Below are 25,640 nucleotides of genomic sequence, written 5' to 3'. Positions count from 1 at the left end.
GGAGGCAGATGTAATAGTGGCATTTATGATGGTTCCAGATGGGCACCTGGATATGCAGGGAATGGAGGAATACACACCTTAAGCAGGCAGAGGAGATTAGTTTATCTTGACATCATCTTTGGCGTGGACATTGTGGGCCGTGGGGCCTGTTCCTGTGAATTCCTGTATCGTTCTTGTGTTTGTTTGCACCGAGCTTTCAATTAATTTTAAGTGGTGTTGTACAAGGACACTGAGTGGCGCTGCTTGGGAAGAACTTCACTGACGGATGTCTCTCACCCTAATGCCAGTGTGCCTGTCCGAGCCGCTGTGGCAGGGAGTGAGGGCTGAGTTGGCTTTAGAAAGTCCTATGTTCTGCTCATTACAATTTAACACAATTGTTGCCGTACAGTGCGATTCTGCCTGTACTTATTTTTCACAAATTGTTTTGTCCTTGGCCGACAAGTAGATCCTGTTTACGTACAGGCCCACCACCGATTTGCCGGCACCCTTGGTTCCAGAGCCTTGCCGTATCGTCCGTAGATACCGGGCCACAAAGTCGGCTATGGGAACGGATCTGCTGCTCTGGCTGGACCAGAGTTCTAGACTCGCAGCCACAGGGACAGATTCGACCCGCCGATCGGCGCGGAGATCCCGATGAGGTCGAGATCGGCTGCCTTATCCGACCTAGGCAACACATTTTCGGAGGGACCTCCGTGGGGGGGGGGGGGGGATTTCAAGTGCCCTCTCATGATTTTGCCTGAATTATAAGAGGCACCGTTCAGATGGTGGAAAATTGGTGGTGGACCTGTAGTTTTAACTGAATGGAGAGTTAATGAACAAAGGATGGAAACATCGGATGCTTGCAGGATGGAAATCCAAGATGATTAATCATGGATTGAAGTTATTCACTTTTCCCCACAGTTAAGTGAGCTTAAACCTTGCGCTTCAGTTACCAGTTACTCTTGATCTCCTCAACCCAGGTTCTTTAACCAGTCTGCACGTCCATTCCTTCACCTTCCACTTGCAACAAATCCAAAGACTCACTTTCAAGGTAAAAACCTCCTCCTGTTACAGATGATTCAGCTGCATATTGTGACCTCAAAATTAAAACAAAAGCTACTAGCGTCTCTTCACATCCCCTGTGAAACTCAAAGTGGAACGGTCAAATAATGACAAAACATTGTGGGGCCAGAAATTCATCTCCAATAACATGTGGGAAATGTGGCAGCTTGATTTCCACTTCCAGCGTATTTTCCCCGTGGACCAAACCCAGCATTTAATACATGCGGCCAAGTACTAATTTCTCCCTCTACGGCTGACGTTGTAACCTAAAAGTTCAAAACTCAAAACATCTGGATTTCCTTCAGGCTAATTCCTCGTTCCTCTTCGTAAGAAAAAGGAAAGCAACACTTTTTTGAGGAGTCGTTCACTATCCAAGTACATCCTAAAAATGTTTCACTGTTGATCAAGTCCTTCTGAGGTGTTGGAAGTGCTGGGAACAATTTCAGTTCAATGTCGCTCCTTCTCCCAGTAATGTCTGTAGCTAGCTTGGATTTTATTGCCAGAGGTGTGCCTCTTCTCACTCCAACACAGGCCCGCTCTTTTGTTCAGAGCTAAAAAGGTCCTGGTGTGTCCCGGAAGTACGGATGGGCAAGGGCCTCATAGGTGGACATCCTTTGGTCTGGACTAAAGCGAAGACACTTCTGTAAACAATGGCAAATGCATGCAATCACTCAGAGAAATCAAGAGGACACTACCCGACAAATACACAGGCATGGGCAAAAGCAATTGCTTTCCTCAACAACAATATCGAAAATAATTTGGGATCAAAGGAGAACACATTTAAAATATGAATGGTATTGTTTGCAGTTGAATGGATAGAAAGGCTTGGTTCCTTTCATGTCCACAAAGCAAGTAGCATTGAGCTACAAGAGCACATTTTGTCTTCTTTTACCAATGTGCTGTTCTGCATTTTTTTTTAACCAGTAATCTTTCCGACTGAGGAAATCCTAAATCTTTGGAAAACCTTAATCCTACGGCATCAGGAGCTTTTAACAATGAGAGGATTGCATCGTCATTTGAACCCTGGCCAATTCCACAAAGTAATGGCTGCTGGTCAAAGCATCACAACCTGATAGTCATTTGGAAGTGGGAATGTTAAAAGAGACAAGTATCATGATCAACAGGAAGCAGATGCTTCTCTCAACTCTCCCCTCAGCCTCTGGCATTCCAGAGAAAACCATCGAAGTCGACCCAACGGTTAAATCCTCTAATCCAGGCAGCTTAATTCTGACAAGTGCGAGGTGTTATGTTTTAAGTTAAATGTAAAAGGAAAGTAAATGGCAGGACTTTCGGAGCATTGATGTACAGAGGGACCTTGAGGTGCAAGTCCACAGCTACCTAACCGTGGCAACACAAGTGGATCGAGTGGTAAAGGGACCCAGCGTGCTTGCATTCATTGGTCGGTACACTGAGTATAATGGTCGGGAAGTAATATTAGCAACTGTATGAAACTAGTTAGGCCACATTTGGAGTACAGTGTGCAGTTCTGTCCGTCACACTGTAGCAACTGGGCTTTGCAGCGGTAGAGTTGCTGCCTCACAGCACCAGAAACCCAGGATTGATCCTGACTTTGGATGCTGTCCATACGGAGTGTGTACATTGTCCCCGTGACCTGCGTGGGTTTTTCTCCAGGTGCTCTGGTTTCCTCCCACACTCCATATACGTACAGGTTTGTAGGTTAATTGGCTTGGTAAAATTGAAAATTGTCCCTGGTGTGTGTAGGACAGTGCTAATGTGCGGGGATCGCTGGTCGGCGAGGACTCGTTGGGCTGATGGGCCCATTTCCGCGCTGCATCTCTAAAAAAAAAAAGATTCCAGTTGTATTTGCTGTTGGGGTCGGATGGGAGTGGGACATGTTTGCAAGTAAGGTACCAGAGGGTGCAATTTCTGGAAACAAGTTTTTAGAAAGACACTTGGTAGTGTAGGAAATAGAGGGGTATGGATCACATACAGGCAGATGAGATCAGTTTAACATCATGTTCATCACAGACATTGTGGGATGAAGGGCCTGTTCTGGTGCTGTACCGTTCTGTTCCAAGCTCTATCTGGCGTTTCAGAAGCCCAAATTTACCACTGATGTATATTCCACTGTATCATTTAATAACCTTCCTCACGATCTCTACCAATTTTCCTGTCTTCTGCAGACTTACTAATCAGACCACTGATATTTTTTAACCAAAGCATCAAAACAAGAGGTGGAGGAACTCAGTGGATCAGGCAGCATCTATGGAGGAAATGGACAGACACCGGAAGAATCTGCCTGACCCGTGACCGCATGGGTTTTCTCTGGGTGCTTCAGTTTCCTCCCACATGTCAAAGATGTGCAGGCTCGTAGGTTAATTGCATTCAGCAAACTGCCCCTAACGTGCAGTGAGTGGAGGAGAGAGTGGGACAACATCCAACCACTGTGATCGGGTGATTGATGGCCGGTGTGGACTCGGTGGGCTGCATGCTGTATCTCTAAATTAAAGTACTCTGCTAGTTTATCAAGAGACTTGTCTGTGACCGACAAGCAGACTGCCTTGGAAGGAGGAAGTCACACCAGGCTCCCAGGCCTGGGTGCGGACTGTAGACATCTAGGATCCACAGACAGAGGCCGTGCTCCTCGATCAGGAAGCAACAGTCCATTTTGCTGTTAAACAAGTTAACAAAAGTATCCAAACTACCCCAATCCTGCGTTCGGTTGTGGGGAAAGTCCTGGAGGTCAGAAAGGGCATTTGAATTGTAAGGAGAAGCTGGAATGCTTGGTTTAGTTTAGTTTAGAGATAAAACGCGGAAACAGGCCCTTCGGCCCATTGAGTCTGCACCGCCATGCAATCCCCATACATTAACACAAGCCGACACATGCTAGGGACAATTTACACTTATACCATGTATACAAACCCAAGCCAATTAACCTACAAACCAGTACATCTTTGGAGTGTTGGAGGAAACCAAAGATCCCGGAGAAAACCCACGCTGTCACAGGGAGAACGTACAAACTCTGTACAGGCAGCACCCATAGTCGGGATTGAACCTGGGTCTCTGGTGCAGCAAACGCTGTAAGGCAGCAACTTTACCGCCCGGTTTGTTTTCCTTTACCTGTTAACACGTATAGCTAGGGTAAATAGTGGGAAACTGCCCCAAAGAGGAGTGATCTAAAAACTAGAGGGCACCATTTTAGGGTAAAGTGTGAAAGACTCTGAAAAGATCTGAGGAAGACTTTTTTTCACCCAGAGGAAGGTGGGAATCTGCCTCAGGGGGTGACGGAGACGAGATTCTTACAACATTTGTGAAATAATTGAATGAGAACGTGAAACACCAAGATGGAGACCAACTGCTGGTAAAGGGATTGATTTAGAGGGATAACGATGGTCAGCATGGACATCCTGGGCCGTGATTTTAGATTAGTTTAGAGATACAGCACGGAAACAGGCCCTTCTGCCCACCGAGTCCGTGCTGACCCGCGATCCCTGCACACGAGCACCATCCTACACACACTAGGGACAATTTCACAATTTTACCAAGCCATTAATCCTCAAACCTGTATGTCTTTGGAGTGTGGGAGGAAACCGGAGCTCCCAGTGGAAAACCCACGCAGGTCACGGGGAGAACGTACAAACTCCGTACAGGCAGCACCCGTAGTCAGAATCGAACCCGGGTCTCTGGGGCTGTGAGGCAGCAACTCTACCGCTGCGCCACCGTGTCCTGATAATGGGATTGATGTAGAGGGATATTTGCTGGTGGACGTAGACATGGGTGGGCTGATGTGCCTGTTTGTTTGCTGCACGATTCGCTTGAGTTGGTTGTCAGGGTGACCAGAGGGCAGCTTCCCCTGACTTACCCCACGCTCGTCCACTGGTCTCATCTCTAAGGCAGCAGCGTGTTTGCAGAGGGAAGTGTGGTCCCATTTCATCCTTCAGATTTGACATCCATTTTGTGATGTTTTAGATCATGGTCAGCGAACTTGTTAATTGCAACAACAATCGGGAGGTTAGCAGTGATTTTTTTTTCTTGAGCAGGAAGGGGGGTTATGCAGCTCAACGGGGCCCTCAAGTGTCCCAACATCGTATTGCGGGAAAAAGTGATCTTGAGACCCAAGTTCAATCCTGACTATGGGTGCTGCCTGTACAGAGTTTGTACGTTCTCCCTGTGACAGTGTGGATGTTCACAAGACATAGGAGCAGGAACCATTCGTCCCATTGCGTCTGCTCTACCATTTAATCCTGGCTGACCTATTTTTCCCTGCTCAACCCCATTCTCCTGCCTTCTCCCCAAACCTTCAACACCCTTACAAATTAAGAACCTGTCAATCTCCGCTTTAAAAATAGCCAATGACTTGGCTTCCACTGCCGCCTAATGGCAGTGAATTCCACAGATTCACCACCCTCTGGCTAAAGAAATTCCTCATCTCCATTCTAAAAGTACGCCTTTTATTCTGAGGCCGTGCCCTCTGGTCCTAGACTCTCCCACTAATGGAAACATCCTCTTCACGTCCACTCTATCTAGGCCTTCCATTAATCAGAGGGTTTTACTGAGATCCCCCATCATTCCTTGCTTAAAGAGATATCCCCTCCTCTCCCACACAAATTGATCTTTAATACAATCGATTACATGATGTTGATTGATTTTGACAATTACCAAGTACACTGGATTAAATCTGTTCACCCACCAAAATATAAAATGTTGCTATTATTTCTAGTGACTTAATCAGTTGAGGGGAAATTCAATGGAGGGTTTTGTGTAAGTGTTTTGCAAAACAGCTTTGGATTTTATTCCTTGGAGCACAGGAGGGTGTGGGGTGATCATTTAGAGGGATATGAGCCAAGCAACCAGATGGGATTAACTCAGTGGGACATTTTGGCCAGCATGGTCGAGTCGGGCCAAAGGGCTGTTTGATGCTGCACATTGCTGTGGCTCAGAAGCTGGAATCTGGAACAATAAACAGAACCCTGCAAGTCGAGCAGCATCTGCTCCATCAATTGATTGAAAGATACAACATGGAAACAGGCCCTTCAGCCCACTGGGTCCATGCTGACCATCGATCACTCGCTCACACCAGTTCTGGGTTATCCTACTTTCGGATCCACTCCCTACACATTCGGGGCAATTTACAGGGGCCAATTAGCGTACAAACCCGTACATCTTTGGGATGTTGGAAGCAACTGGAGCATCCGGAGCAAATCCACACGGTCACAGAGAAAACTTGCAAAACGCAGAAGGCAACACCCGAGGTCAGGATCGAACCCGGGTCTCTGGTGCTGAGAGGCAGCGGCTCTACCCGCTGTGTCACTGTGCCGCCCTCTGGAGGCACAAAGGTGTAAATGTACATTTTGGGTCAAGTCTATATCAGGATGTGGTTAAAACAATCAAACTCACAAGCAGTAGGTCTTTGCCCAGTGAATCAATCTGAGGTAGTGAATCTTCAATGGGTTTCACCAGCCTGGGAGTGAAAGAACTGTAGGGCAGAGGGGCACTTGTGGGCCATTCCTCTTCATCAGGAAGACCGAGGACACTGAAAAGACAAGAACACTCTGTAACACCGTGTTACTGGACTATCCAAAGCAGATGCTCCCCAAATTGTTTTCACACTGAATGCACCCCCACTGCAAATACATCAGCTCCTGTGCGTGGCCTGCCTCCCACATTAACGCAAGATCCCTGTCTCTGTCTCTGTCGTTTGAGTACGATGGAACTGCAGATGCTGGTTTAAACCAAAGATAGACACAAAATGCTGGAGTAACTCAGCAGGACAGACCGCACCTCTGGAGAGAAGGAATGGGTGGCGTTTCGGGTCGAGATCCTTCTTCAGACCTCTGTCGTTTGCCTGTACCAATGCAGAACCAAGCACTTTTGTAAGGGATCATCTGCAAATAATGTGACTCACAATTAAAACGATGCAACCTACTGACGTTACTGGCGGTGGGATCGGGAAGCGGCGCGCAGTTTCGTGTTTCCGTCAGTAATTGTGATGATGTAATAGTGGGTCCACGTCACATCCGCCCCCAGTGGAAACTAGCTGTGCACTGATTGCAAGACATCCTGCATCCTTACGATATGATACGATAAACTTTATTCATCCCCAGAGGGAAATTGGACCTTACATCGATAGGAAAGCTTTAGCGGAATAAGGGCCGAGCGTAGGCCGGTGGGACTAGCGTAGATGGGGCGGCTTGGTCGGCATGGCCAAGCTGGGTGGGAGGGCCTGTGTGACTCCATCTTTAAATACAACAATGAAACACTGGTCCAACCTCCTCCATTGCACTCCTCCAACCTCATCTATTGTATCCGCTGTTCCAGATGTCAACTTCTCTACATCGGCGAGACCAAACGCAGGCTCGGCGATCGTTTCGCTCAACACCTTCGCTCAGTCCGCCTTAACCAACCTGATCTCCCGGTGGCTCAGCACTTCAACTCCTCCTCCCACTCCCAGTCTGACTTTTCTGTCATGGGCCTCCTCCATTGTCATAGTGAGGCCCAGCGCAAATTGGAGGAACAGTATCTCATATTTCGCTTGGGCAGTTTACACCCCTGCTGTATGAACATTGACTTCTCCAACTTCAGATAGTTCCTCTGTCCCCCTCTTTCCCCTCCCCCTTCCCAGTTCTCCCACTATCTTCCTGTCTCCGTCTACATCCCAGCTTTGTCCCGCCCCCTCCCCGACATCAGTCTGAAGAAGGGTCTCGACCCGAAACGTCACCCATTCCTTCTCTCCCGAGATGCTGCCTGACCCGCTGAGTTACTCCAGCATTTTGTATCTACCTTCAATTTGAATCAGCATCTGCAGTTATTTTCCTAACCACTTGTGCAATCTTGGTTGATCTCCCAGTCTGCAGGCGTTGGTTTATGGAAATGGTCGCTGTGTGTTTGGTTTGAATGCTACAGATTCCACCGTTCATCCTTCAGGTGCTCAGGGACGCAAATCTGAAGACTTCCACATGAGAAAGCACGGAAGAGATATTTATAATGAAACCCACCATTTTAGTGCTCAGGGCTGGGTAACTAAGGCGGACCTTTCACCGTCTGGCGCAGCCTGAAATAGGCCACGGGATTTTCTCCGCCCGGCGGGGGGCTTCAATGTCGGGAGCCACGACCGCCCCGACGTGGCAACTCCAACAGCCTGACCGCGGGAGAAGACGGCAGGGAAGAGAAAAAGACATTCTGGCCTTCCATCGCAGTGAGGAGGGACTGGAGGAGACTCACTGTGATGGATGTTTCTTTTGTTTGGTGTTGGTTTGTGATTGTGTGTGTTATTGCATTTTTATTGATTATTCTTATTGGTCTTATTGTTGAACTGCGGGTAATGTTTCATTTCACTGCACATTTATGTGTAAGTGACAAATAAATGACTATTGATTGATTGAAATCTCAGTGCAATCTCGGACATAGCAACAACTGCATTGTTGAAGTAACAAAGAAAGTTGCAACAACTTGGCGACGAAAGACTTTGGCATTCATAATAATACCTTTCATGACTTCAGCATGTCTTTCCAAAGTATCGGAATGTGGGAAAACACAGAAACTATTTACACACAAAGCCCTACGATCTGTAAGATCCCAAGGATCTGATTTTGTTCTGGTGATAGAACATAGAACAGGGCAGCACTGGAGCAGGCCCTTTGACCCGTAATATTCATGCTGAACACAATGCCAAGTTAAACTAATCTCTCCTGCTTGCATGTGATCCATATCCCTCCATGCCCTGCATATCCATGTGCCTTTCTAAAAGCCACTATCATCCATCATCTCCACCACCATCTCTGGCACCGTGTTCCAGGCATCTATTAACCTCCGCATTAAAAAAATTTGCCCCGCTCATCTCTTTGAAACTTTGCTTCTCACCTTAAAACGATGGCCTCTTGTCTTCGACATTCCCATCGCATGAAAAAGGTTCTGACAGTCCACCCTCTCTATGCCTCTCATAATTTTATATACTATCATGTTTCCCCTCGACCTCCAACGGTCCAGAGCAAACATCCCAAGTTTGTCCAATCTCTCCTTACAGCAAATACTCTCGAATCCAGACAGTATTCTGGTAAACCTATTCTGCGCCCTCTCCAAAGCTTCTAGGTCATTCCTTCAATGGGGCGACCAGAAATGAACACAATACTCCAAATGCAGCCTAACGTTGGAGTGATACTACATAGAAATATAAAGTAGGTGCAGGGGTAGGCTGTTCGGCCCTTTGAGCCAGTACCGCTGTTCAATATGATCATGGCTGATCATCCAAAATCAGTACTCCGTTCCTGCTTTCTCCCCATGTCCCTTGATTCCATTAGCCCCAAGAGCTATATCTAACTCTCTCTTGAAAATATCCAGTGAATCGACCTCCACTGCCTTCTGTGGCAGAGAATTCCACAGATTCACAACTCTCTGGGTGAAAAAGTTTTTCCTCATCTCAGTCCTAAATGACCTCCCCCTTATTCTTAAACTGTGACCCCTGGTTCTGGACTCCTCCAACATCGGGAACATTTTCCCTGCAACTAGCCTGTCCAATCCCTTAAGAATTTTACATGTTTCTAACTCTATAACTATATGGATACTACTCAGGAATAGATACCTTGGCTTTCTAAAAGATCTTTAATAACTGCCCAAGGGGGATAAAGACCTGTGGTTTAAAGCTTCCTCTCAAAGGCAGTGCATTACTATCCTGGATTGTCAGATGAGACTTCAAGTGGTTTAAGTGAGACTTAGACCCATTAAATAATGAGAAGCTCTCAGCATCTCTCCAGGGGGAAGACGGGTCACGTTTTAGGCTAGGAGCCTTTGTTCAACTGTAATAAAAGAACCTCCGTTGAATGAGATTTGCCACAATGGCAAAAAAGTGAATGACAGAATCATTGCACCTTTTAGCCCACCATTTCCTGAGCCATCTCTGTGGAAATGCAGTCAAATTAACCCCCGCCAGAAGATTGAACAGTTAGCACAGGAACAGGCCTGTCAGCCCACAACGTCTGTGTTGATCTCTTGAAGAAGGAATGAAGGGGGGGGGGGGGGGGTTGCATTGGAACTTTCCGAATAACGGAAGGCCTAGATAGAGTGGACATGGAGAGGATGGTTCATGATGCCAAGACCAACTCTTCTCTGCCCGCACGTAATTCATTTCCCTCCATTCCATGTATATCCGTGTGCCTATCCTAAAGTCTCATAAATGCCACTATCATGTCTGCCTTCATCACCATCAAAGATACTAGAGGAACAAGATAGACCACTCGACCCTAAAAACCGTAGTATATCACGGCGCCATTTTAGTAGGCAGAAACTTGCAGAAACATTTTAAAAGAAAAATAACAAAAATCTGTGAATTGATAGATGAGATATATTCTGCATTTTAATGGTAACATCACACATACTGTTTCCCCAAAACACTGATTACACTGCGGGAGGCATAGCGAATGGCGGGTTTTGCCTACTAAAATGGCGGACGTTACGCTCCTTTGCGTACAACACTTCAGTATAGGCGATTTCAACGGAGTGGTCCATCTTGTTCCTCTAGTATCTTTGATCACCACCCCAGGTATCGTGTCCCAGGCCCACCACCCTCTGTGTAAAACCATTTGCCCCGTACATCACCTTTAAACTTTGCCCCTCTCAACTTAGTGCTATGCCCTCCAATATTTGATATTTCCACCCTAACCCTATCAACCCTATCAATGGACCCGATTGATGAGGTCAATCTGAACCCGAGCAATTAATTGAGGAGCATTACAAGTCAACAGCGATAAATCTGATCTGAGATTATCCCCACCAACAATTTGTTAGTTAGATTTCATTTAACTTCAATCAAAAATAGTAAACATAGATTGTTCGGAATCCGTACACCAGTCCTGATACTTACTCAAATATTTTTTGAAGCTGATTAATATCTGAAATTCCACAAAGAAAGGGTCTAAAGATAGAAAAAGAAGTCAAATGATCCTCTCATTATTAAGATTTTCAGTTTGAGAAATACCAAAGCATATCTTTCTGTGCAGCACAACACCATCAATTCCCCAAATAATAATTGTGCCTTCACTGCTCTCTGTGCTGCCATCTCATTTGGAACGCACCATGTAATTTATTTCTTCAAGCGATGCTTTTTCCACTCAGCGGTCCATCTTTTTAGATAAAGCCTTGAATGCTGTGCTAGGCAGCATCGTTCCAAAGGCTTGTTTCCGCAGTGTTAACCTGTTGTTGAGAGCACCGCTGTGGCCTGATCTCTTCGGGTATAACAATGATTAAATTGTCAGCTTTCACTGTCGCTGCGCGAGAAAATTGATATCAACAACACGGCGCACTGTTGAACACGGCCATCCTGAAGCTGCCAGCTCTAGTTCCAGATCTGTCAATGAGATGAACAGCACTGAAACAGGCCCTTCGGCCCATCTTGGCCGACCACTGTGCTAGTCCTCCCTTTCCTGCTTTTGGCCCCAAACCCTCTCAACCCTTCCTTATCCATATATCTGTCCAAATGTCTTTTAAAAGTCACAACTGTATCCTGTTCTATAGCTTTCTCTGGCAGGTCATTCCACATATGGACTACCCTTTGATTGAGAAAGTTGCCCCCCCCCCGAGGCCGGTCTCACTCTCCCCTTACGCCAATGCCCCCTCGTTTTAGAATCCTCTACCCTGGGGAAAAAGAGCATTCACTTTATCCGTGCCCCTCATGGTCACAGACACCTCAATTAGGTCAACCCTCAGCCTCCCACAATGCAAAGAGAAACGTCCTAGCCTATCCAACCTCTCCCTATAACTCAAGCCCCAGTGAATCCCTTCTGCATCCTTTCCAACTTAATGACAATTCTTAATGCAAAATGATTGAAAATTCACTTTGCTGTAAAACATGTCAATTTATAGAACATATAAAACACAAGAACAGGCTCTTCAGCACACAATGTCTGTGCCAAACATGATGTCAAGACCTTCACTTATCTACCTGCACTTTACCTATATCCCTCCATTCCCTGGATATCTACTTGCCTGTCGGGACGTTTAAACGCCTGCGAAACGGCAGTGAAATGAGATGTGAATAGTTCAGCTTCTTTGCCTCCCAATGGGAGAAATTAGCTCCACAGTAGCCTGACGCACAAATTTCAGGTTTCACAGAATCTCCCCCAAAACACTGAGCTTGTTGTTTTGTTCGTTTCCTGCTCTGACAGAACACAAACGAGGCCACATGGGATTACGATGTTGCAGAGAATGGCGTTCCAATGTGGGACTCGGTAAATTAACATGTTGGGTAATGATGTGTAGGTTGTGGCAAGGGCGATAATTAAATGGAGTTGCAATTTTGTACGGAAGGAATTTACAACGTGATAGAAAACAGATGAAGTAACTGGAGACACAGACACAAGGAACTGCAGATTCTGGTTTACAAAGAAAGACACAAAGTGCTGGAGTAACTCAGCATCTCTGGAGGACATGGATAGCTGACATGTTGGGTGGGGACCCTTCAGCGGTGATTGTGGCAGTCTCCCCACCAGTCAGAAGCAGTAGAATAGACTACGTGATTTATCTGAAATTGGGCAATATAATGGTATGGCAGAGAGTTATGGCAGTAATCCACCGTTCAAAAATGGCAAAGGATGACATTAAGATACGGCAGGGAATAGAGTTACATAGGGCGATGTATGACAGGATTAACATTACTTCAAAAACTAACCTAGTGCAAAAAGTTAATGTGGGTCTATTACAAGTAAACTAGAACACATTGAAAGTGAACACATCAGTCTGAAGAAGGGTCTCGACCCGAAACGTCACCCATTCCTTCTCTCCTGAGATGCTGCCTGACCTGCTGAGTTACCCCAGCATTTTGTGAATAAATACATTAGATGCACAGAGTCTCTTGCCCAGATTAGGTAAATCGAGGACCAGAGGACATAGGTTGAAGGTGAAGGGGAAAAGATTTGATAGGAATCTGAGGGGTAACGTTTTCACACAAAGGGTGGTGGGTGTATGGAACAAGCTGCCAGAGGAGGAACAAGCTGCCAGAGGAGGGACTACTTCAGCATTTTAAGAAACAGTTAGCCAAGTTCATGGATTGGACAGGTTTGGAGGAATATGGACCAACCGCAGGCAGATGGGACTAGTGTAGCTGGGACATGTTGGCTGGTGCGGGCAAGTTGGGCTGAAGGTCCTTATTTCACACTGTATCACTCTAAGACTGTCTTTAAAACATCAGTGTTACAAAATTCTCACAGAAACATCTCTTGGACGTTAATTCTGATTTAACTTTCCCAGCCCTGTTACACGGCAGTTTGCTTCCTTACCTCAGTTGGAGGATTTCAGCAAAGATACATCCTGCGCTCCACATGTCCACAGCAGCTGTGTACCGTGAATACAGAAGGACTTCTGGTGCCCGGTACCACAGAGTCACAACCTAAACACAAGACCACTAGTTAGAAAATACTCGCCCCCAAAACAGACTGTGGAGGTTTGTGCTCGGAGAACTACAGAGAATGATGATGTCTCCATTTGCCTGCCTCCCTATCCTAAACAGTACATATTGATCATGATCTCCCACGACACAGAGGGCAACCATTTGGCCCATTGACTTTAGACTTTAAACTTTAGAGATACAGTGGTGTAGCGGTAGAGTTTCTGCCTCACAGCGCCGGAGGCCCGGGTTCGATCCTGACTACGGGTGCTGTCTGTATGGAGTTTGTTCGTTCTCGCTGTGACCGTGTGGGTTTTCTCCGGGTGCTCTGGTTTCCTCCCACATTCCAAAGAAAGTGCAGGTTTGTAGGGTAATTGGCTTTAGTAACAATTGTAAATTGTCTCTAGTGTGTCGGAGAATGCCGGTCGACACGGACTCGGTCCTGTTTCCGCGCTGTGTCTCTACATTATAAAGTAATGTCTAAAGATACAGCATGGAAACTGAAACACAGACGTTTTACATCTATGGAGAGGATGGCCATTGTATGGGAAGGGCCAAAACTTAAGGGCTGCACAGTTGGTAGAACTGCTGCCTCACAGTGCCAGAGACCCGGGTTCAATCGTGACCTCGGATGCTGTCTGTGTGGTGTTTGCACGTTCTCCCAGTGACTGCGTGGGTTTCCATCGGGTGCTCCAGCTTCCTCCAACATCCCTAAGACATGCAGGTTTGTAAATTAGTTGGCCTCTGTATAATTGCCCCTAATGTGTAATGAGTGGATGAGAAAATGGGATAACGCAGAACTAGTGTGGACGGGTGATAAAGGGTCAGCATGGATCCAGTGGGCTGAAGGGCTCCATGCTGGATCTCTAAAACTAAGTTTTAGGGATATCAACGTTTGATATTTGCAGAGAGTCTATGACCCTATCCCTTGCAAATAACAAAGAGTGTAAACCACATCCACTGCACAAATCAGCAATCTTTTAATGTCAGAAGGAACGGAAGATGCTGGTTTAAACCGTAGACAGACACAAAATGCAGGTCAGGCAGCATCTCGGGAGAGAAGGAATGGGTGACCTTTTGGGTCGAAACCCTTGTTCAGATTGAAGGTAGACACAAAATGCTGGAGTAACTCAGCGGGACATGGGTGATGCTTCGGGTCGTGACCCTTCTTCAGATTGAAGAAAGGTCTCGACCCGAAACGTCACCCATTCCTTCTCTCCTGAGATGCTGCCTGTCCCGCTGAGTTGCTCCAGCATTTTGTGTCTATCTTTTAATGTCTCGTCTTTCTTAGGAGAATCCAAACTACTGGACCTTAGTCTCTCCCTCAGACACAGCGGAACCACACAACAAACCGAGAGAGCGGACTCAGAGCTCACCACGGGTGTCAGTGCCATGTTGAAGCTGTACACACGCGCCAGCCCAAAGTCGGCCAATTTCACCTGGCCCTTGTTTGAAATCAGAATGTTCTGCGGCTTCAAATCCCGGTGCACCACACGATTTGAATGGAGAAAATCTAAGCCTCTAAACAGCTGCCGTACCATGTCCTAAGTGCAGAATAGTACGTTAAAATCAGGTTCAGAAAAACATTATTACTCTGATTAAGGATGTGAAAAGGCTTCCTCAGTTGGTCACAGCAGGTGCCCCCCTGCTTACGAAGCTTCGACTTTGCGATGGTGCCATCGGCAGCGACCCGTGGCGAGCCGCAGCTCGCTTCCGGCCACGTGTTCAGGTCGGTGCATTTCGACGTACGATATTTTCGGTTTCCGATGGTCTCTCGGAACGGGACCCCATCGTAAGCTGAGGAGCACCTGTACTGAAGTTAAAGGGAACATACTTCGGAGGAGAGGCTGGATGGGTTGCTACACACAACAGCTGATACAATGGAGGTGCATGAAACTGCAGGTGCTGGAATATGGATGGAAAAACAGGTTGCTGGAGGAACTCCGTGGGTCAGGCAGCAGCTGTGGAGGCAAAGGGAGAGGTGGTGTTTTGGGCCAAGACCCTACAGCAAAAATGGCAGATGGAAGGGGGTGTATTTAATGCCAGTTATCATTGAATATCAGAAGATAACTGCAGATGCTGGTACAAATCGAAGGTATTTATTCACAAAATGCTGGAGTAACTCAGCGGGTCAGGCAGCATCTCGGGAGAGAAGGAATGGGTGACGTTTCAGGTCGAGACCCTTCTTCAGACTGAATATCATTCAGGACAAGGAACTGCTTGTAGACAACCTCGGAGTTCTGCTGTGTTTGGAAGAGATCAGCCTGTAGAAAAGTCTTAATGGTAACTGGTATTAGGTGCCATTGTGTTTGATTATTTCACACGCAGTCTAATGTACAAGGACTCTGGGGTGAGAAAACTGCTCCGAATGTCCACGTTAGCTCACCTACCTTAACTTTATTCAGAGGCAGGCCCGGCTCCTGAACTTTTGTGAGGAAGACACATAAATCCTGCTCAATGAGTTCAAATACTAGTGTCACTTTCATTGCCTGATCCGTCTGGTGATCAAGCTCGACGTCAAATAACCTGAACAACACGAGGGAAGAGACTTCTCAATGGCAAAACTCAACATTATCTCATGTTGAAGATATACACAAAATGCTGGAGTAACTCAACGGGACAGGCAGCATCTCTGGAGAGAAGGAATAGGTTACGTTTCAGGTCTTAGTTTAGAGATACAGCGCGGAGATACGGGCCTTTCGGCCCACCGAGTACGCACCGACCAACGATCCCCGCACATTAACACTATCCTACACCCACTAGGGACAATTTTTACATTTACCAAGCCAATTAATCTACATACCTGTACGTCTTTGAAGGATGAGAAGGGATCTTATCGAAACATAAGATTATTAAGGGGTTGGACACGTTAGAGGCAGGAAACATGTTCCAAATGTTGGGGGAGCCCAGAACCAGAGTCCACAGTTTAAAAATAAGGGGTAGGCCATTTAGAACGGAGATGAGAAAAAACTTTTTCAGTCAGAGAGTTGTAAATCTGTGGAATTCTCTGCCTCAGAAGGCAGTGGAGGCCAATTCTCTGAATGCATTCAAGAGAGAGCTAGATAGAGCTCTTAAGGATAGCGGAGTCAGGGGGTATGGGGAGAAGGCAGGAACGGGGTACTGATTGAGAATGATCAGCCATGATCACATTGAATGGTGGTGCTGGCTCGAAGGGCCGAATGGCCTACTCCTGCACCTATTGTCTATTGTCTTTGGAGTGTGGGAGGAAACCGAAGATCTCGGATAAAACCCATGCAGGCCACGGGGAGAACGTACAAACTCCGTACAGACAGCACCTGTAGTTGGGATCGAACTCGTGTCTCCGGCGCTGCATTCGCTGTAAGGCAGCAACTCTACCGCTGCGCCACCATGCCGAAACCCTTCTTCAGACTGATGTTGGGGGAGTTGACGGTACATAGATAAGGAAGTGTAGATAAGGATGTGTAAGGTGTGAAAAAGAACAAAGGGAATGGAGATCAAGGAACATGTAGAATAGTTCATTAGTTCATAGTTCACAATTAGTCATGGCAGTTGTCTACCGCCCTCCCAAACTACACCCATCATTCCTTTCTGACTTCTCTGACTTTCTGACCCAGTTCTGTTCTCTCTCCCCCTCAATCCTCCTCCTCGGTGATTTCAACATCCATATGGACTCCACTGACTCCACAATAACCGCTGACTTCACTGAAATACTCAACTGCTTTAACCTCACTCAACACGTCAATTTTCCCACCCATAACCGTGGGCACATTCTGGACCTTGTCTGCTCCACTGGACTAAATCTACATCACCTCTCTGGCTCCGACCCCACCCTCTCTGATCACTTAGCCATCACCATGTCCGTCAACATTCCCACCCCAGCTCCAAGGCAAAAACGCAAAATCAACTTCCGTAAGCTGAACTCAGTTTCACCAACCTCGCTCTCATCCTCCCTCTCTGAAATAATGTCCGCCTCTCCCTTCGTTGACCTACACAGCCCCTCTGACCTCACAGACTACTACAACCACACTCTCTCCTCCTGCCTCGACCAGCTTGCACCTACAAAAACCAAAACAGTTTCCTTCACCCACTCTGCTCCCTGGTTTACCCCCGAACTCCGCATGATGAAAACTCATGCCCGCCAACTTGAAAGACTCCGCAACAAAACAGGTCTCACAATTCACTCCCAAGCCTACAAAGCCCACCTGCAGCACTACAAAGATGCCCTCTCCCGCGCCCACTCCACCTACTACTCTCAAATAATTCACTCTGGCTCCGGAAACCCAAAAACACTCTTCTCTACAATAAACAAACTCCTCAGCCCCCTGGACACCATCTCCCAATCATTCACAGTTGACAAATGCACCACTTTCCTTTCATTCTTCCAAAGCAAAATAGACAGCATCTACAGCACCTTAACCACCAACGCACCTGCTCCCCCTCAAACCACCTGCCCCCCCTTATCCAGTCAACCCCTGCCTCAGTTCTCCCCAGTCTCCACCACCGACCTCTCTGACCTCTTCACAGGAATAAAAACTGCCACCTGCTCTCTGGACCCCATCCCCTCCAGCTTTGTCAAGGCCTGCCTTCCTGCTCTCTCTCCACTTATCACTGCAACAATAAACTCCTCCCTGTCCACTGGCATCGTCCCGCCATCCCTCAAAATCGCTGCTGTCACCCCCATTCTGAAAAAACCTGGTCTCAACCCTGACACCCCAAACAACTTCAGACCAATCTCCAACCTACCCTTTCTGTCCAAAGTTTTGGAACGTGCTGTAGCTTCCCAACTCAAATACCACCTCTCTACCAATAACCTGTATGAAACTTTCCAATCCGGATTCCGCTCCAACCACTGTACTGAAACTGCGCTCCTCAAAATCACAAACGACCTTTTCCTCTCTTCCGACGCTGGCAACCTCAACATCCTCATCCTACTTGACCTCAGCGCCGCCTTTGACACCATAAATCACTCCATTCTCCTCACCCGACTTGAAACCTCCTTTAACATCACCGGCACAGCCCTATCCTGGTTCAAATCTTACCTCTCTGACAGGCACCAGTTCATGTCCATTAACAACTGTAAATCCCCCACCGCTCCCCTCCCCCAAGGTGTCCCCCAAGGCTCAGTCCTTGGCCCCCTCCTCTTCATCCTCTACCTGTTCCCCCTTGGTCAATTAATCCGCCGTCATGGTCTCAACTTCCACTGCTTCGCCGATGATATCCAGCTCCTCATCTCCACCAAGTTAATCTCCACCACCACACACTCTACACTGACAAACTGCATCACTGAAATAAAATCTTGGCTTCAATCAAATTTCCTCAAACTCAACTGCAACAAATCTGAAATCATCATCATTGGTCCAAAAACGCTCACCAAATCCACCCAAAACTTCATCCTCAATATTGATGGTCTCCCAGTATCCACCTCCCCTCACATCCGGAATCTTGGAATCATCTTTGATCAAACCCTCTCCTTCGACAAACACATCAAACACATCACAAAGACAGCCTTCTTCCACCTCAAAAACATTGCCCGTCTCCGTCCATCCCTCTCCTCTACAGCTGCAGAAACCCTCATCTACGCCTTCATCACCTCCCGTCTGGACTACTGCAACAGCCTCCTCTATGGCGCACCCTCAAAAATCATCAGTAAACTTCAATACATTCAAAACTCCGCTGCCCGTCTACTCACCCACACTCCGATCCGTGACCATATCACCCCCGTCCTTTACAAACTCCACTGGCTCCCCATCCCCCAGAGAATCCAGTACAAAATCCTCCTCATGACCTACAAAGCCCTCCATAACCTGGCCCCATCCTACCTGACTGACCTCCTCCACAGGCACACTCCCACCTGCACCCTCCGCTCTGCTGCTGCCAATCTCCTATCCCCCCCCATCCGGACCAAACTCAGATCCTGGGGGGACAGGGCTTTCTCCATCGCTGCTCCCACCCTATGGAACTCACTACCCCAAACCGTCAGAGACTCCTCCTCACTCACCACATTCAAAACATCACTGAAGTCTCACCTGTTCAGTACTGCCTTCAACCACTGAAGGTCACCTCACCCTCTGTCTCCTTTCTCTGTTTGTTTACTTATTTATCTATTTATTCACTTCCCTATGTTCTTTAAATCCCTGTTAAGCGTCTTTGAGTGTATGAAAAGCGCTATATAAATGTAATGCATTATTATTATTATTATTATTGTTAGTTGGGAGAAGCTAATAACAAAGCAAACAGAGATAAAATGTAGTCGGAGAACTGGGAAGGGAAAGGGGACAGAGAGAGAGGGAAAGTAAGGGCTACTTGAAGTATCTCGTTTTGTCTGGATACATTCTCTTGGAGTATAATGGAACATAAAGAGTAGGAAGGAATTGCAGATGCTGGTCTAAACCAAAGATAGACACAAAATGCTGGAGTAACTCAGCGGGACAGGTAGTATCTCTGGAGAGATGGGTGACTTTTCGGGTCGGGACACTTCAGACTGTCTGAAGAAGAGTCTCGACATTAAACATCACCCATTCCTTTTCTCCAGAGATGCTGCTTGTGTCGCCGAGTTACTCCAGCGTCTTGTGTCTATCTTCAAGGAAAATAAAGACATCATTTACATTCAAGTTATTCATTGCATTGATGGTGCCTTGTGCGCCTGATTGTTTAAATGTGCTGATGGACTGTGGTTATTGTCCAGAAATGGACTATTAAAGTTTGAAAAATATCGAGGAGACGTTACAGTAAACTGCAGGTGCTGGAATCTAGAGCAAAACGCAAAGTACTGGAGGAACTCAGCGGGCCAGGTAGTCTATGCTTGGTCTCATCGATGTATTTGGCTGTTTTCAGAACTATTTTAGGATGCTTTGTCTAATGCAGCTCGGTGGTAAGGACGTGGCCCAGTGGTGCAGCTAGTAGAGCCACTGCTTCACAGCTCCAGCGATCTAGGTTCGATTCTGAGCACTGGTGCTGTCCGTGTGTAGTCTGCACGTTCTCTCCATGACCTTGTGGGTTTCCTCTCAATCCCTAAGAAACGTAGGTTAATCGGTCACTGTGAATGCTCTGTGCGTTTACTGACAAATAAAATTTGGAGTTGATGGGAATGTGAGAAGAATAAAATTGAATTTATTTAGTATTAGGGGCGGCACAGTGGCGCGTCAGCAGAGTTACTGCCTTTCAGCGCCAGAAGACCCGGGTTTGATCCTAACTACGGGTGCTGTCTGTACTGAGTTTGCACATTCTCCCTGTGACCTCGTGGGTTTTCTCCGGGTGCTCCGGTTCCCACATTTCAAAGACGTGCAGGTTTACAGGCTAATTTTCTTCTGTAAATTGTGAAACAGTGTCCACCCTATGTCTCTAAAGTCTAAATAAAGTCTGAAAGACATTGTGGGGCGAAGGTCCTGTTCGGATGCTATATGTTCAGATACGTTGGTGATCTTACCTGATGATGTTTGGATGGTCAAAGAGGGCTAAGTGTTTCAACCAGGCCACTTCTCGAATTACTATGAGGGGGATACCCTCTGGCGTTCTTGGAACGGCTATTCTTTTCAGAGCCACACACTTCCCGTTGTTCTCCAGGTCCCTCGCCTTGTACACCTTTCCGTAAGCTCCTTCCCCAATCTCTGCCAGCAGCTCGTATCGTACGGGAAGACAGCTCTCCATACCGGACAGCTGAAGGACTGTGAGGCACTACCTGAAGTAAGCAAACCACGGCATCAGTGAAATCCAAAGCCACATCCAACTCTTTGAAAATGTTTCGGAACAACAATGAAATATTAGTGAAACCGGATATTTTTTTCATCAGCACTATCGAAAGGCAACTAGTGTCTCCTACAGCTGTGGAATATAACAGAATGTCTGTCTGGATATAGTCTGAAGAAAGGGTCTCGACCTGAAATGTCACCTATTCCTTTTCTTCAGAGATACTGCCTAACCCGCTGAGTTACTCCAGCATTTTGTGTCTACCGAGGATATAACAGCCGTCCTGTGGCATCACTCACCACCTTTTTCAACAAATAAGGTATGAAAAGAAAGGCAAATACCCACAGTGGAAAAACATGTTTCGTAGACCAAAGTATTTAAAATCAATTGGCACTGAACTTTCACAGGACACGGAACATTACAGCACAGGAACAGGCCCTATGGCCCATAATATCTGTGCAAACATGATGCCAAGATAAACTAATCTCTCCGGCAACATGATCCATATCCCTCCATTCCCTGTATATCCGTGTGTCTCCACCACCACCCATGGCAGCATGTTTCAGATACCCACCATCCTCTGTGTAAAAGAAACTGATCTCCTTTATGCTTTGCCCTTTTCACCATAGACCTATGCCCTCTATTCTTTGACATTTCCATACTGCAAATAAGGTTCTGACGGTCTACCCCATCTATGCCTGCATCATTTTAGGTCTCCCCTCAACCTTTGGTGTTCCAGGGGAAACAATTTAAGCCTGTCCAACCTCTCCTTGTAGCCAATCCTCACTAATCCAGGCAGCATTCGTGAAAACCTCAGTGGCAGGAGATGCATGAAACCTGTTTACCTCGTGTCTTTTTTTATTGATGATGATTGTCCATCTTTGGACAATCCATCCAGGCCATTCCTCAGTCACACACAGTTGCAAACAGATACCTCAGGTCCAAGACAGTGCCATTAAGGTGCGGAGCAGAGACGTTGCTGGAATTGCACCATTAAGTTTCCTTACTCCAGCTGCACGGAGCCTGGTTTAGGAACGTCAATGCCACAGGCATGCAACATGGGAGTTGGCCAGGTCAATGGAGACTATCACCAACTCCTCCAAAGAATGACACCCACCCATTAGAGACCACACGCCAAGCTGCCGATCCAGAGATACAAGAGCTGGTGTCTCACCTACGAGACAGCGGTCCTGACACCACACTGAAGACCTTCAAACCAGCATTAACCCAATTTTTCTAGATTTTATCTTGCACTAAAAAATGTGAAACCCTTTATCCTGTACACTGTGGACGGCTTGATTGTAATTATGTATAGTCTTTTCACTGACTGGATAGTACGTTACAAAAAGGCTTTTCACTGTAACTTGGCACATGTGGCAATAATAGACTAAACTAAACAATAAACTAAATTATTCAGGGTCTTGCAATGCTTCACAAACGTCCATCTCATACAACGAGCTCGGTTTCAAGTCTCTATCACCTCTGAAAAAAACAATACGCAATCTTTAATTTTAATATAGGCCTTACATTTCCAAAACTTGCAAAATGTGTACGTGTAGATTATAAGATGCCATCATGAGGTTTATTAGATTGCCATGGAAGTGATGATGGTTGTCCACTCCTTGAACTCTATGCATTAGATGGGGAGAGAGTGAACTGACTGGTTTCTTTTGCCTGGATTAAACAAGGATAACCTGATAGAAGGCAATTGTATCCTTCTGCAGGCAAGAGCAGAAACAGGGATATTTAAACAGTCTGGGGTTCCATGGAGGAGGAAGTCAGCGGGGAACATGCAGAGGTTTGGATAAATAAATTAGAAAACACTGTCTCACCCAGGATATAATGAATTATCTCTGGGGTTTTTCCAAATAGCTGCTTGTACGGGCAATTTCTTTACTAACAATGTAACATATTATCGATGACATTCATCACGTTTTAATTCAAAATCATTAAAAAATATTTTTTGCAAGTAATATTTTGCAAAAACGTGAAATATTTATAATTGGCATGGCTCCATGCGACCTGCACTCTGCAAAAGCAACATAAATGCTGGGAAAGATGCTGTTTTCACTGCTTTAGTTGAAGGAACTGCGGGACAATTTGCAATCTATTAAATTGCAAATCCTTCAGAGATTTTAAAGCCGAAGCTCAGATTTGCAAAATGCTAGTTAAATAAACGAAACACCGCTTCCATCTCTCTCCAATAACCAGAACACATCTTTTAAAAAATATATACATATATATATTTACAAATCCTACCCCAGAGATGCTAAATGGGCAGCGTTCAAAACAGAGGTTTTTTTTAAAATTCAAATGTTTGCAAACATTTCAAATGATTAAAAATGACTACATCTTGCAATAATTTTAATACAACATTAAAAAAAAAATCAGATATTACCACTCGACTGGGGTTTGAAGCACAGCATTGTAAGGAATTTAACTTTTGAGCTAAAATTTGCATTTGATCGAGAAATACCAACAGTTTTCCTGACTACTCAATGTTATTATTGTGCCAAAGTGACAATCGAAGCGATTGTTTACACGCAGAGATTATAAAAATGTAAGTCCTGTTCTCCAGACATAGATGAATTCACTGCCAAAACATTCCAGCATGTTTTTTTTTTTGGCAATACATTAAATTTTGCAAATTAAAACATTGATTTTCGACATCAAACTTAACTCGACTTCTTCACTTTACAAGATGCATATATTCAAGAAGAAAGGTGACTTCAAAAATAAAGATGCCAAGTTGCAGAAACCCCTGCTGATCATTGATCTAGACAACGCCCCAGAGGGTCTTTTGCAGCCAGGCACCTTGCCTTTGGAGATTTGGGCGACGTTGTTCAATAACCATTCGATCCAGTGGCTTCCAGGTCGACTCCGCCCTCTCACTGCACGTGTCTCACCCCCCCTTAGAAATTAGTTTACTGGAAAATATGTCTTTCACTTTGTCATTCACGTTAGTTTTGCACACAGCAATAGCTGCAATGAGATTGCACCAATGTCATGCTGGATATTCCTGCTGAGATTGATAAAAATGTTCAGAGTAGTTTCACTCACTGCTCATTACAGGGGTAGCTAGCTGCCCCTGTAATTTTATTTTTTGAATAGGTGATTAGGTTCAACAAATTCGCCCTCTTTTGTGCTGGTGCAAGGGACTTCACCAGACGCACAAGGTTGCAGCCACTCTTAATAAAACTCAATGGAGAAACTTGATGGCGGTGAACAAAACTACAAAATGCTGGAGGAATTCAGCTGGTCAGCTAGCAACTGGGAACAGTGTGGAAAGGAACTGCAGATGCTGGTTAATACAGGAGAGAGAGAGACACACACACAAAGTGCTGGAGTAACTCAGCGGGTCGGGCGGCATCTCTGGAGAAAAAGGAGGGGTGACATTTCGGGTCAGGACCCTTCTTCAGATTGACCCAAAACGTCACCCATTCCTTTTCTCTAGAGATGCTGCCCGACCTGCTGAGTTACTCCAGCTCATTGTATCTACAGCATTAGGGGAGGGAATGGACAGGCGATGTTTCAGTTGGGGAACCTTCCAGTCATCTCGAAGTAGAAACCCAACCAATGGAAGTCAACCTGTGGATTGGGGGATTCATGTTGGATTCCGAACCCTCGATTTTAAACGGCAACCATTACATTTAACCCCCGACAGTTCATGGAGATGGCCAACACGGTACATTAGACAAACCAAACCACCACATTGGCAATATGAATAAAAATGACACTTTTAAATTTATTAATTCACAAGCCTCAAAGACAAGGCTAGTACTTATTGACCATCCATCCACTTGACTTGAGTGTCTTGATTGGCTGACGTCCATGAAGGGTGTTTATCAACCATATTGGTGGATCTAGTGCCACATATCAACCAGAGCAGATAAAGGCGGCAGATTTCATTCCCCGATGAGCCTGTCAGAATGTGCTGGAAGAGGAGGAGAAATAAACAGGCCAATTTTTTTGGAAACATTTGAAGCCATTATAACATTTTTTTTTAAACTGTACACCATTGCAGTTATGTGTAAATGGTTGTTATAGATCACATTGTTAAGGGAGTTGTTTAAAGGTGACTTTAATGTAAATTCTGCGCCTAATTTCAGAATGGGGTTAAATGGACCCCTATTAGTCTTTGCCTTGAGCCAGGGCTTGCACAACTAAAGGCATCATCAGGGAAAAGTTAAAGTACCTTTGTATTGAATCTAAGCTTATGGAATACTCTTTTTATGGAAGATGTTATAGAGCCTTATAGCATTGAAACAGGCTCTTCAGCTCAATGTGCCCACACCGGCCTAAATATCTCATCTACACTAGTCCCACCTGCCTGCATTTAGCCCATATCCCTCTTAGAGTCATAGTGTGATACCGCGTGGAAACAGGCCCTTCGTCTCAACTTGCCCAGCTACACTAGTCCCACCTGCCTGCGCTTCATCCATATCCCTGCAAACTCATCCTATCCATGTACCTGTCTAACTGTTTCTTAAAACGTTGGGATAGTCTCAGCCTCAACTACCTCCTCTGGCGGCTTGTTCCATACACCCATCAACCTTTGTGTGAAAAAGCTACCCCTCAGATTCCTATAAAATCTTTT

The 25,640-nt window shown here is 45.9% G+C and overlaps 1 protein-coding gene across 1 annotated transcript; it reads right to left on the bottom strand.

The window, feature by feature from the left end:
- Positions 1-711: 711 nt before the first annotated feature.
- Positions 712-23,858, bottom strand: LOC144607591 (cyclin-dependent kinase 6-like). The gene is made up of 8 exons (XM_078424510.1): positions 23,724-23,858; positions 20,784-21,035; positions 15,766-15,901; positions 14,752-14,919; positions 13,269-13,378; positions 10,859-10,909; positions 6,400-6,535; positions 712-1,682 (listed from the first exon to the last, which is right to left on the bottom strand). The coding sequence occupies exons 2-8, from the start codon at positions 21,002-21,004 to the stop codon at positions 1,593-1,595; spliced, it is 912 nt and encodes a 303-aa protein (XP_078280636.1). The 5' UTR covers positions 21,005-21,035; positions 23,724-23,858; the 3' UTR covers positions 712-1,592.
- Between the last annotated feature and the right edge of the window lie 1,782 nt (positions 23,859-25,640).

This window comes from Rhinoraja longicauda, chromosome 29 (genome assembly GCF_053455715.1).
Source record: "Rhinoraja longicauda isolate Sanriku21f chromosome 29, sRhiLon1.1, whole genome shotgun sequence".
In the NCBI taxonomy this organism is placed as follows: domain Eukaryota; kingdom Metazoa; phylum Chordata; class Chondrichthyes; order Rajiformes; family Arhynchobatidae; genus Rhinoraja; species Rhinoraja longicauda.
The sequence above is the reverse complement of the archived record's forward strand: the minus strand, read 5'-3'. Positions and strand labels throughout refer to the sequence as shown.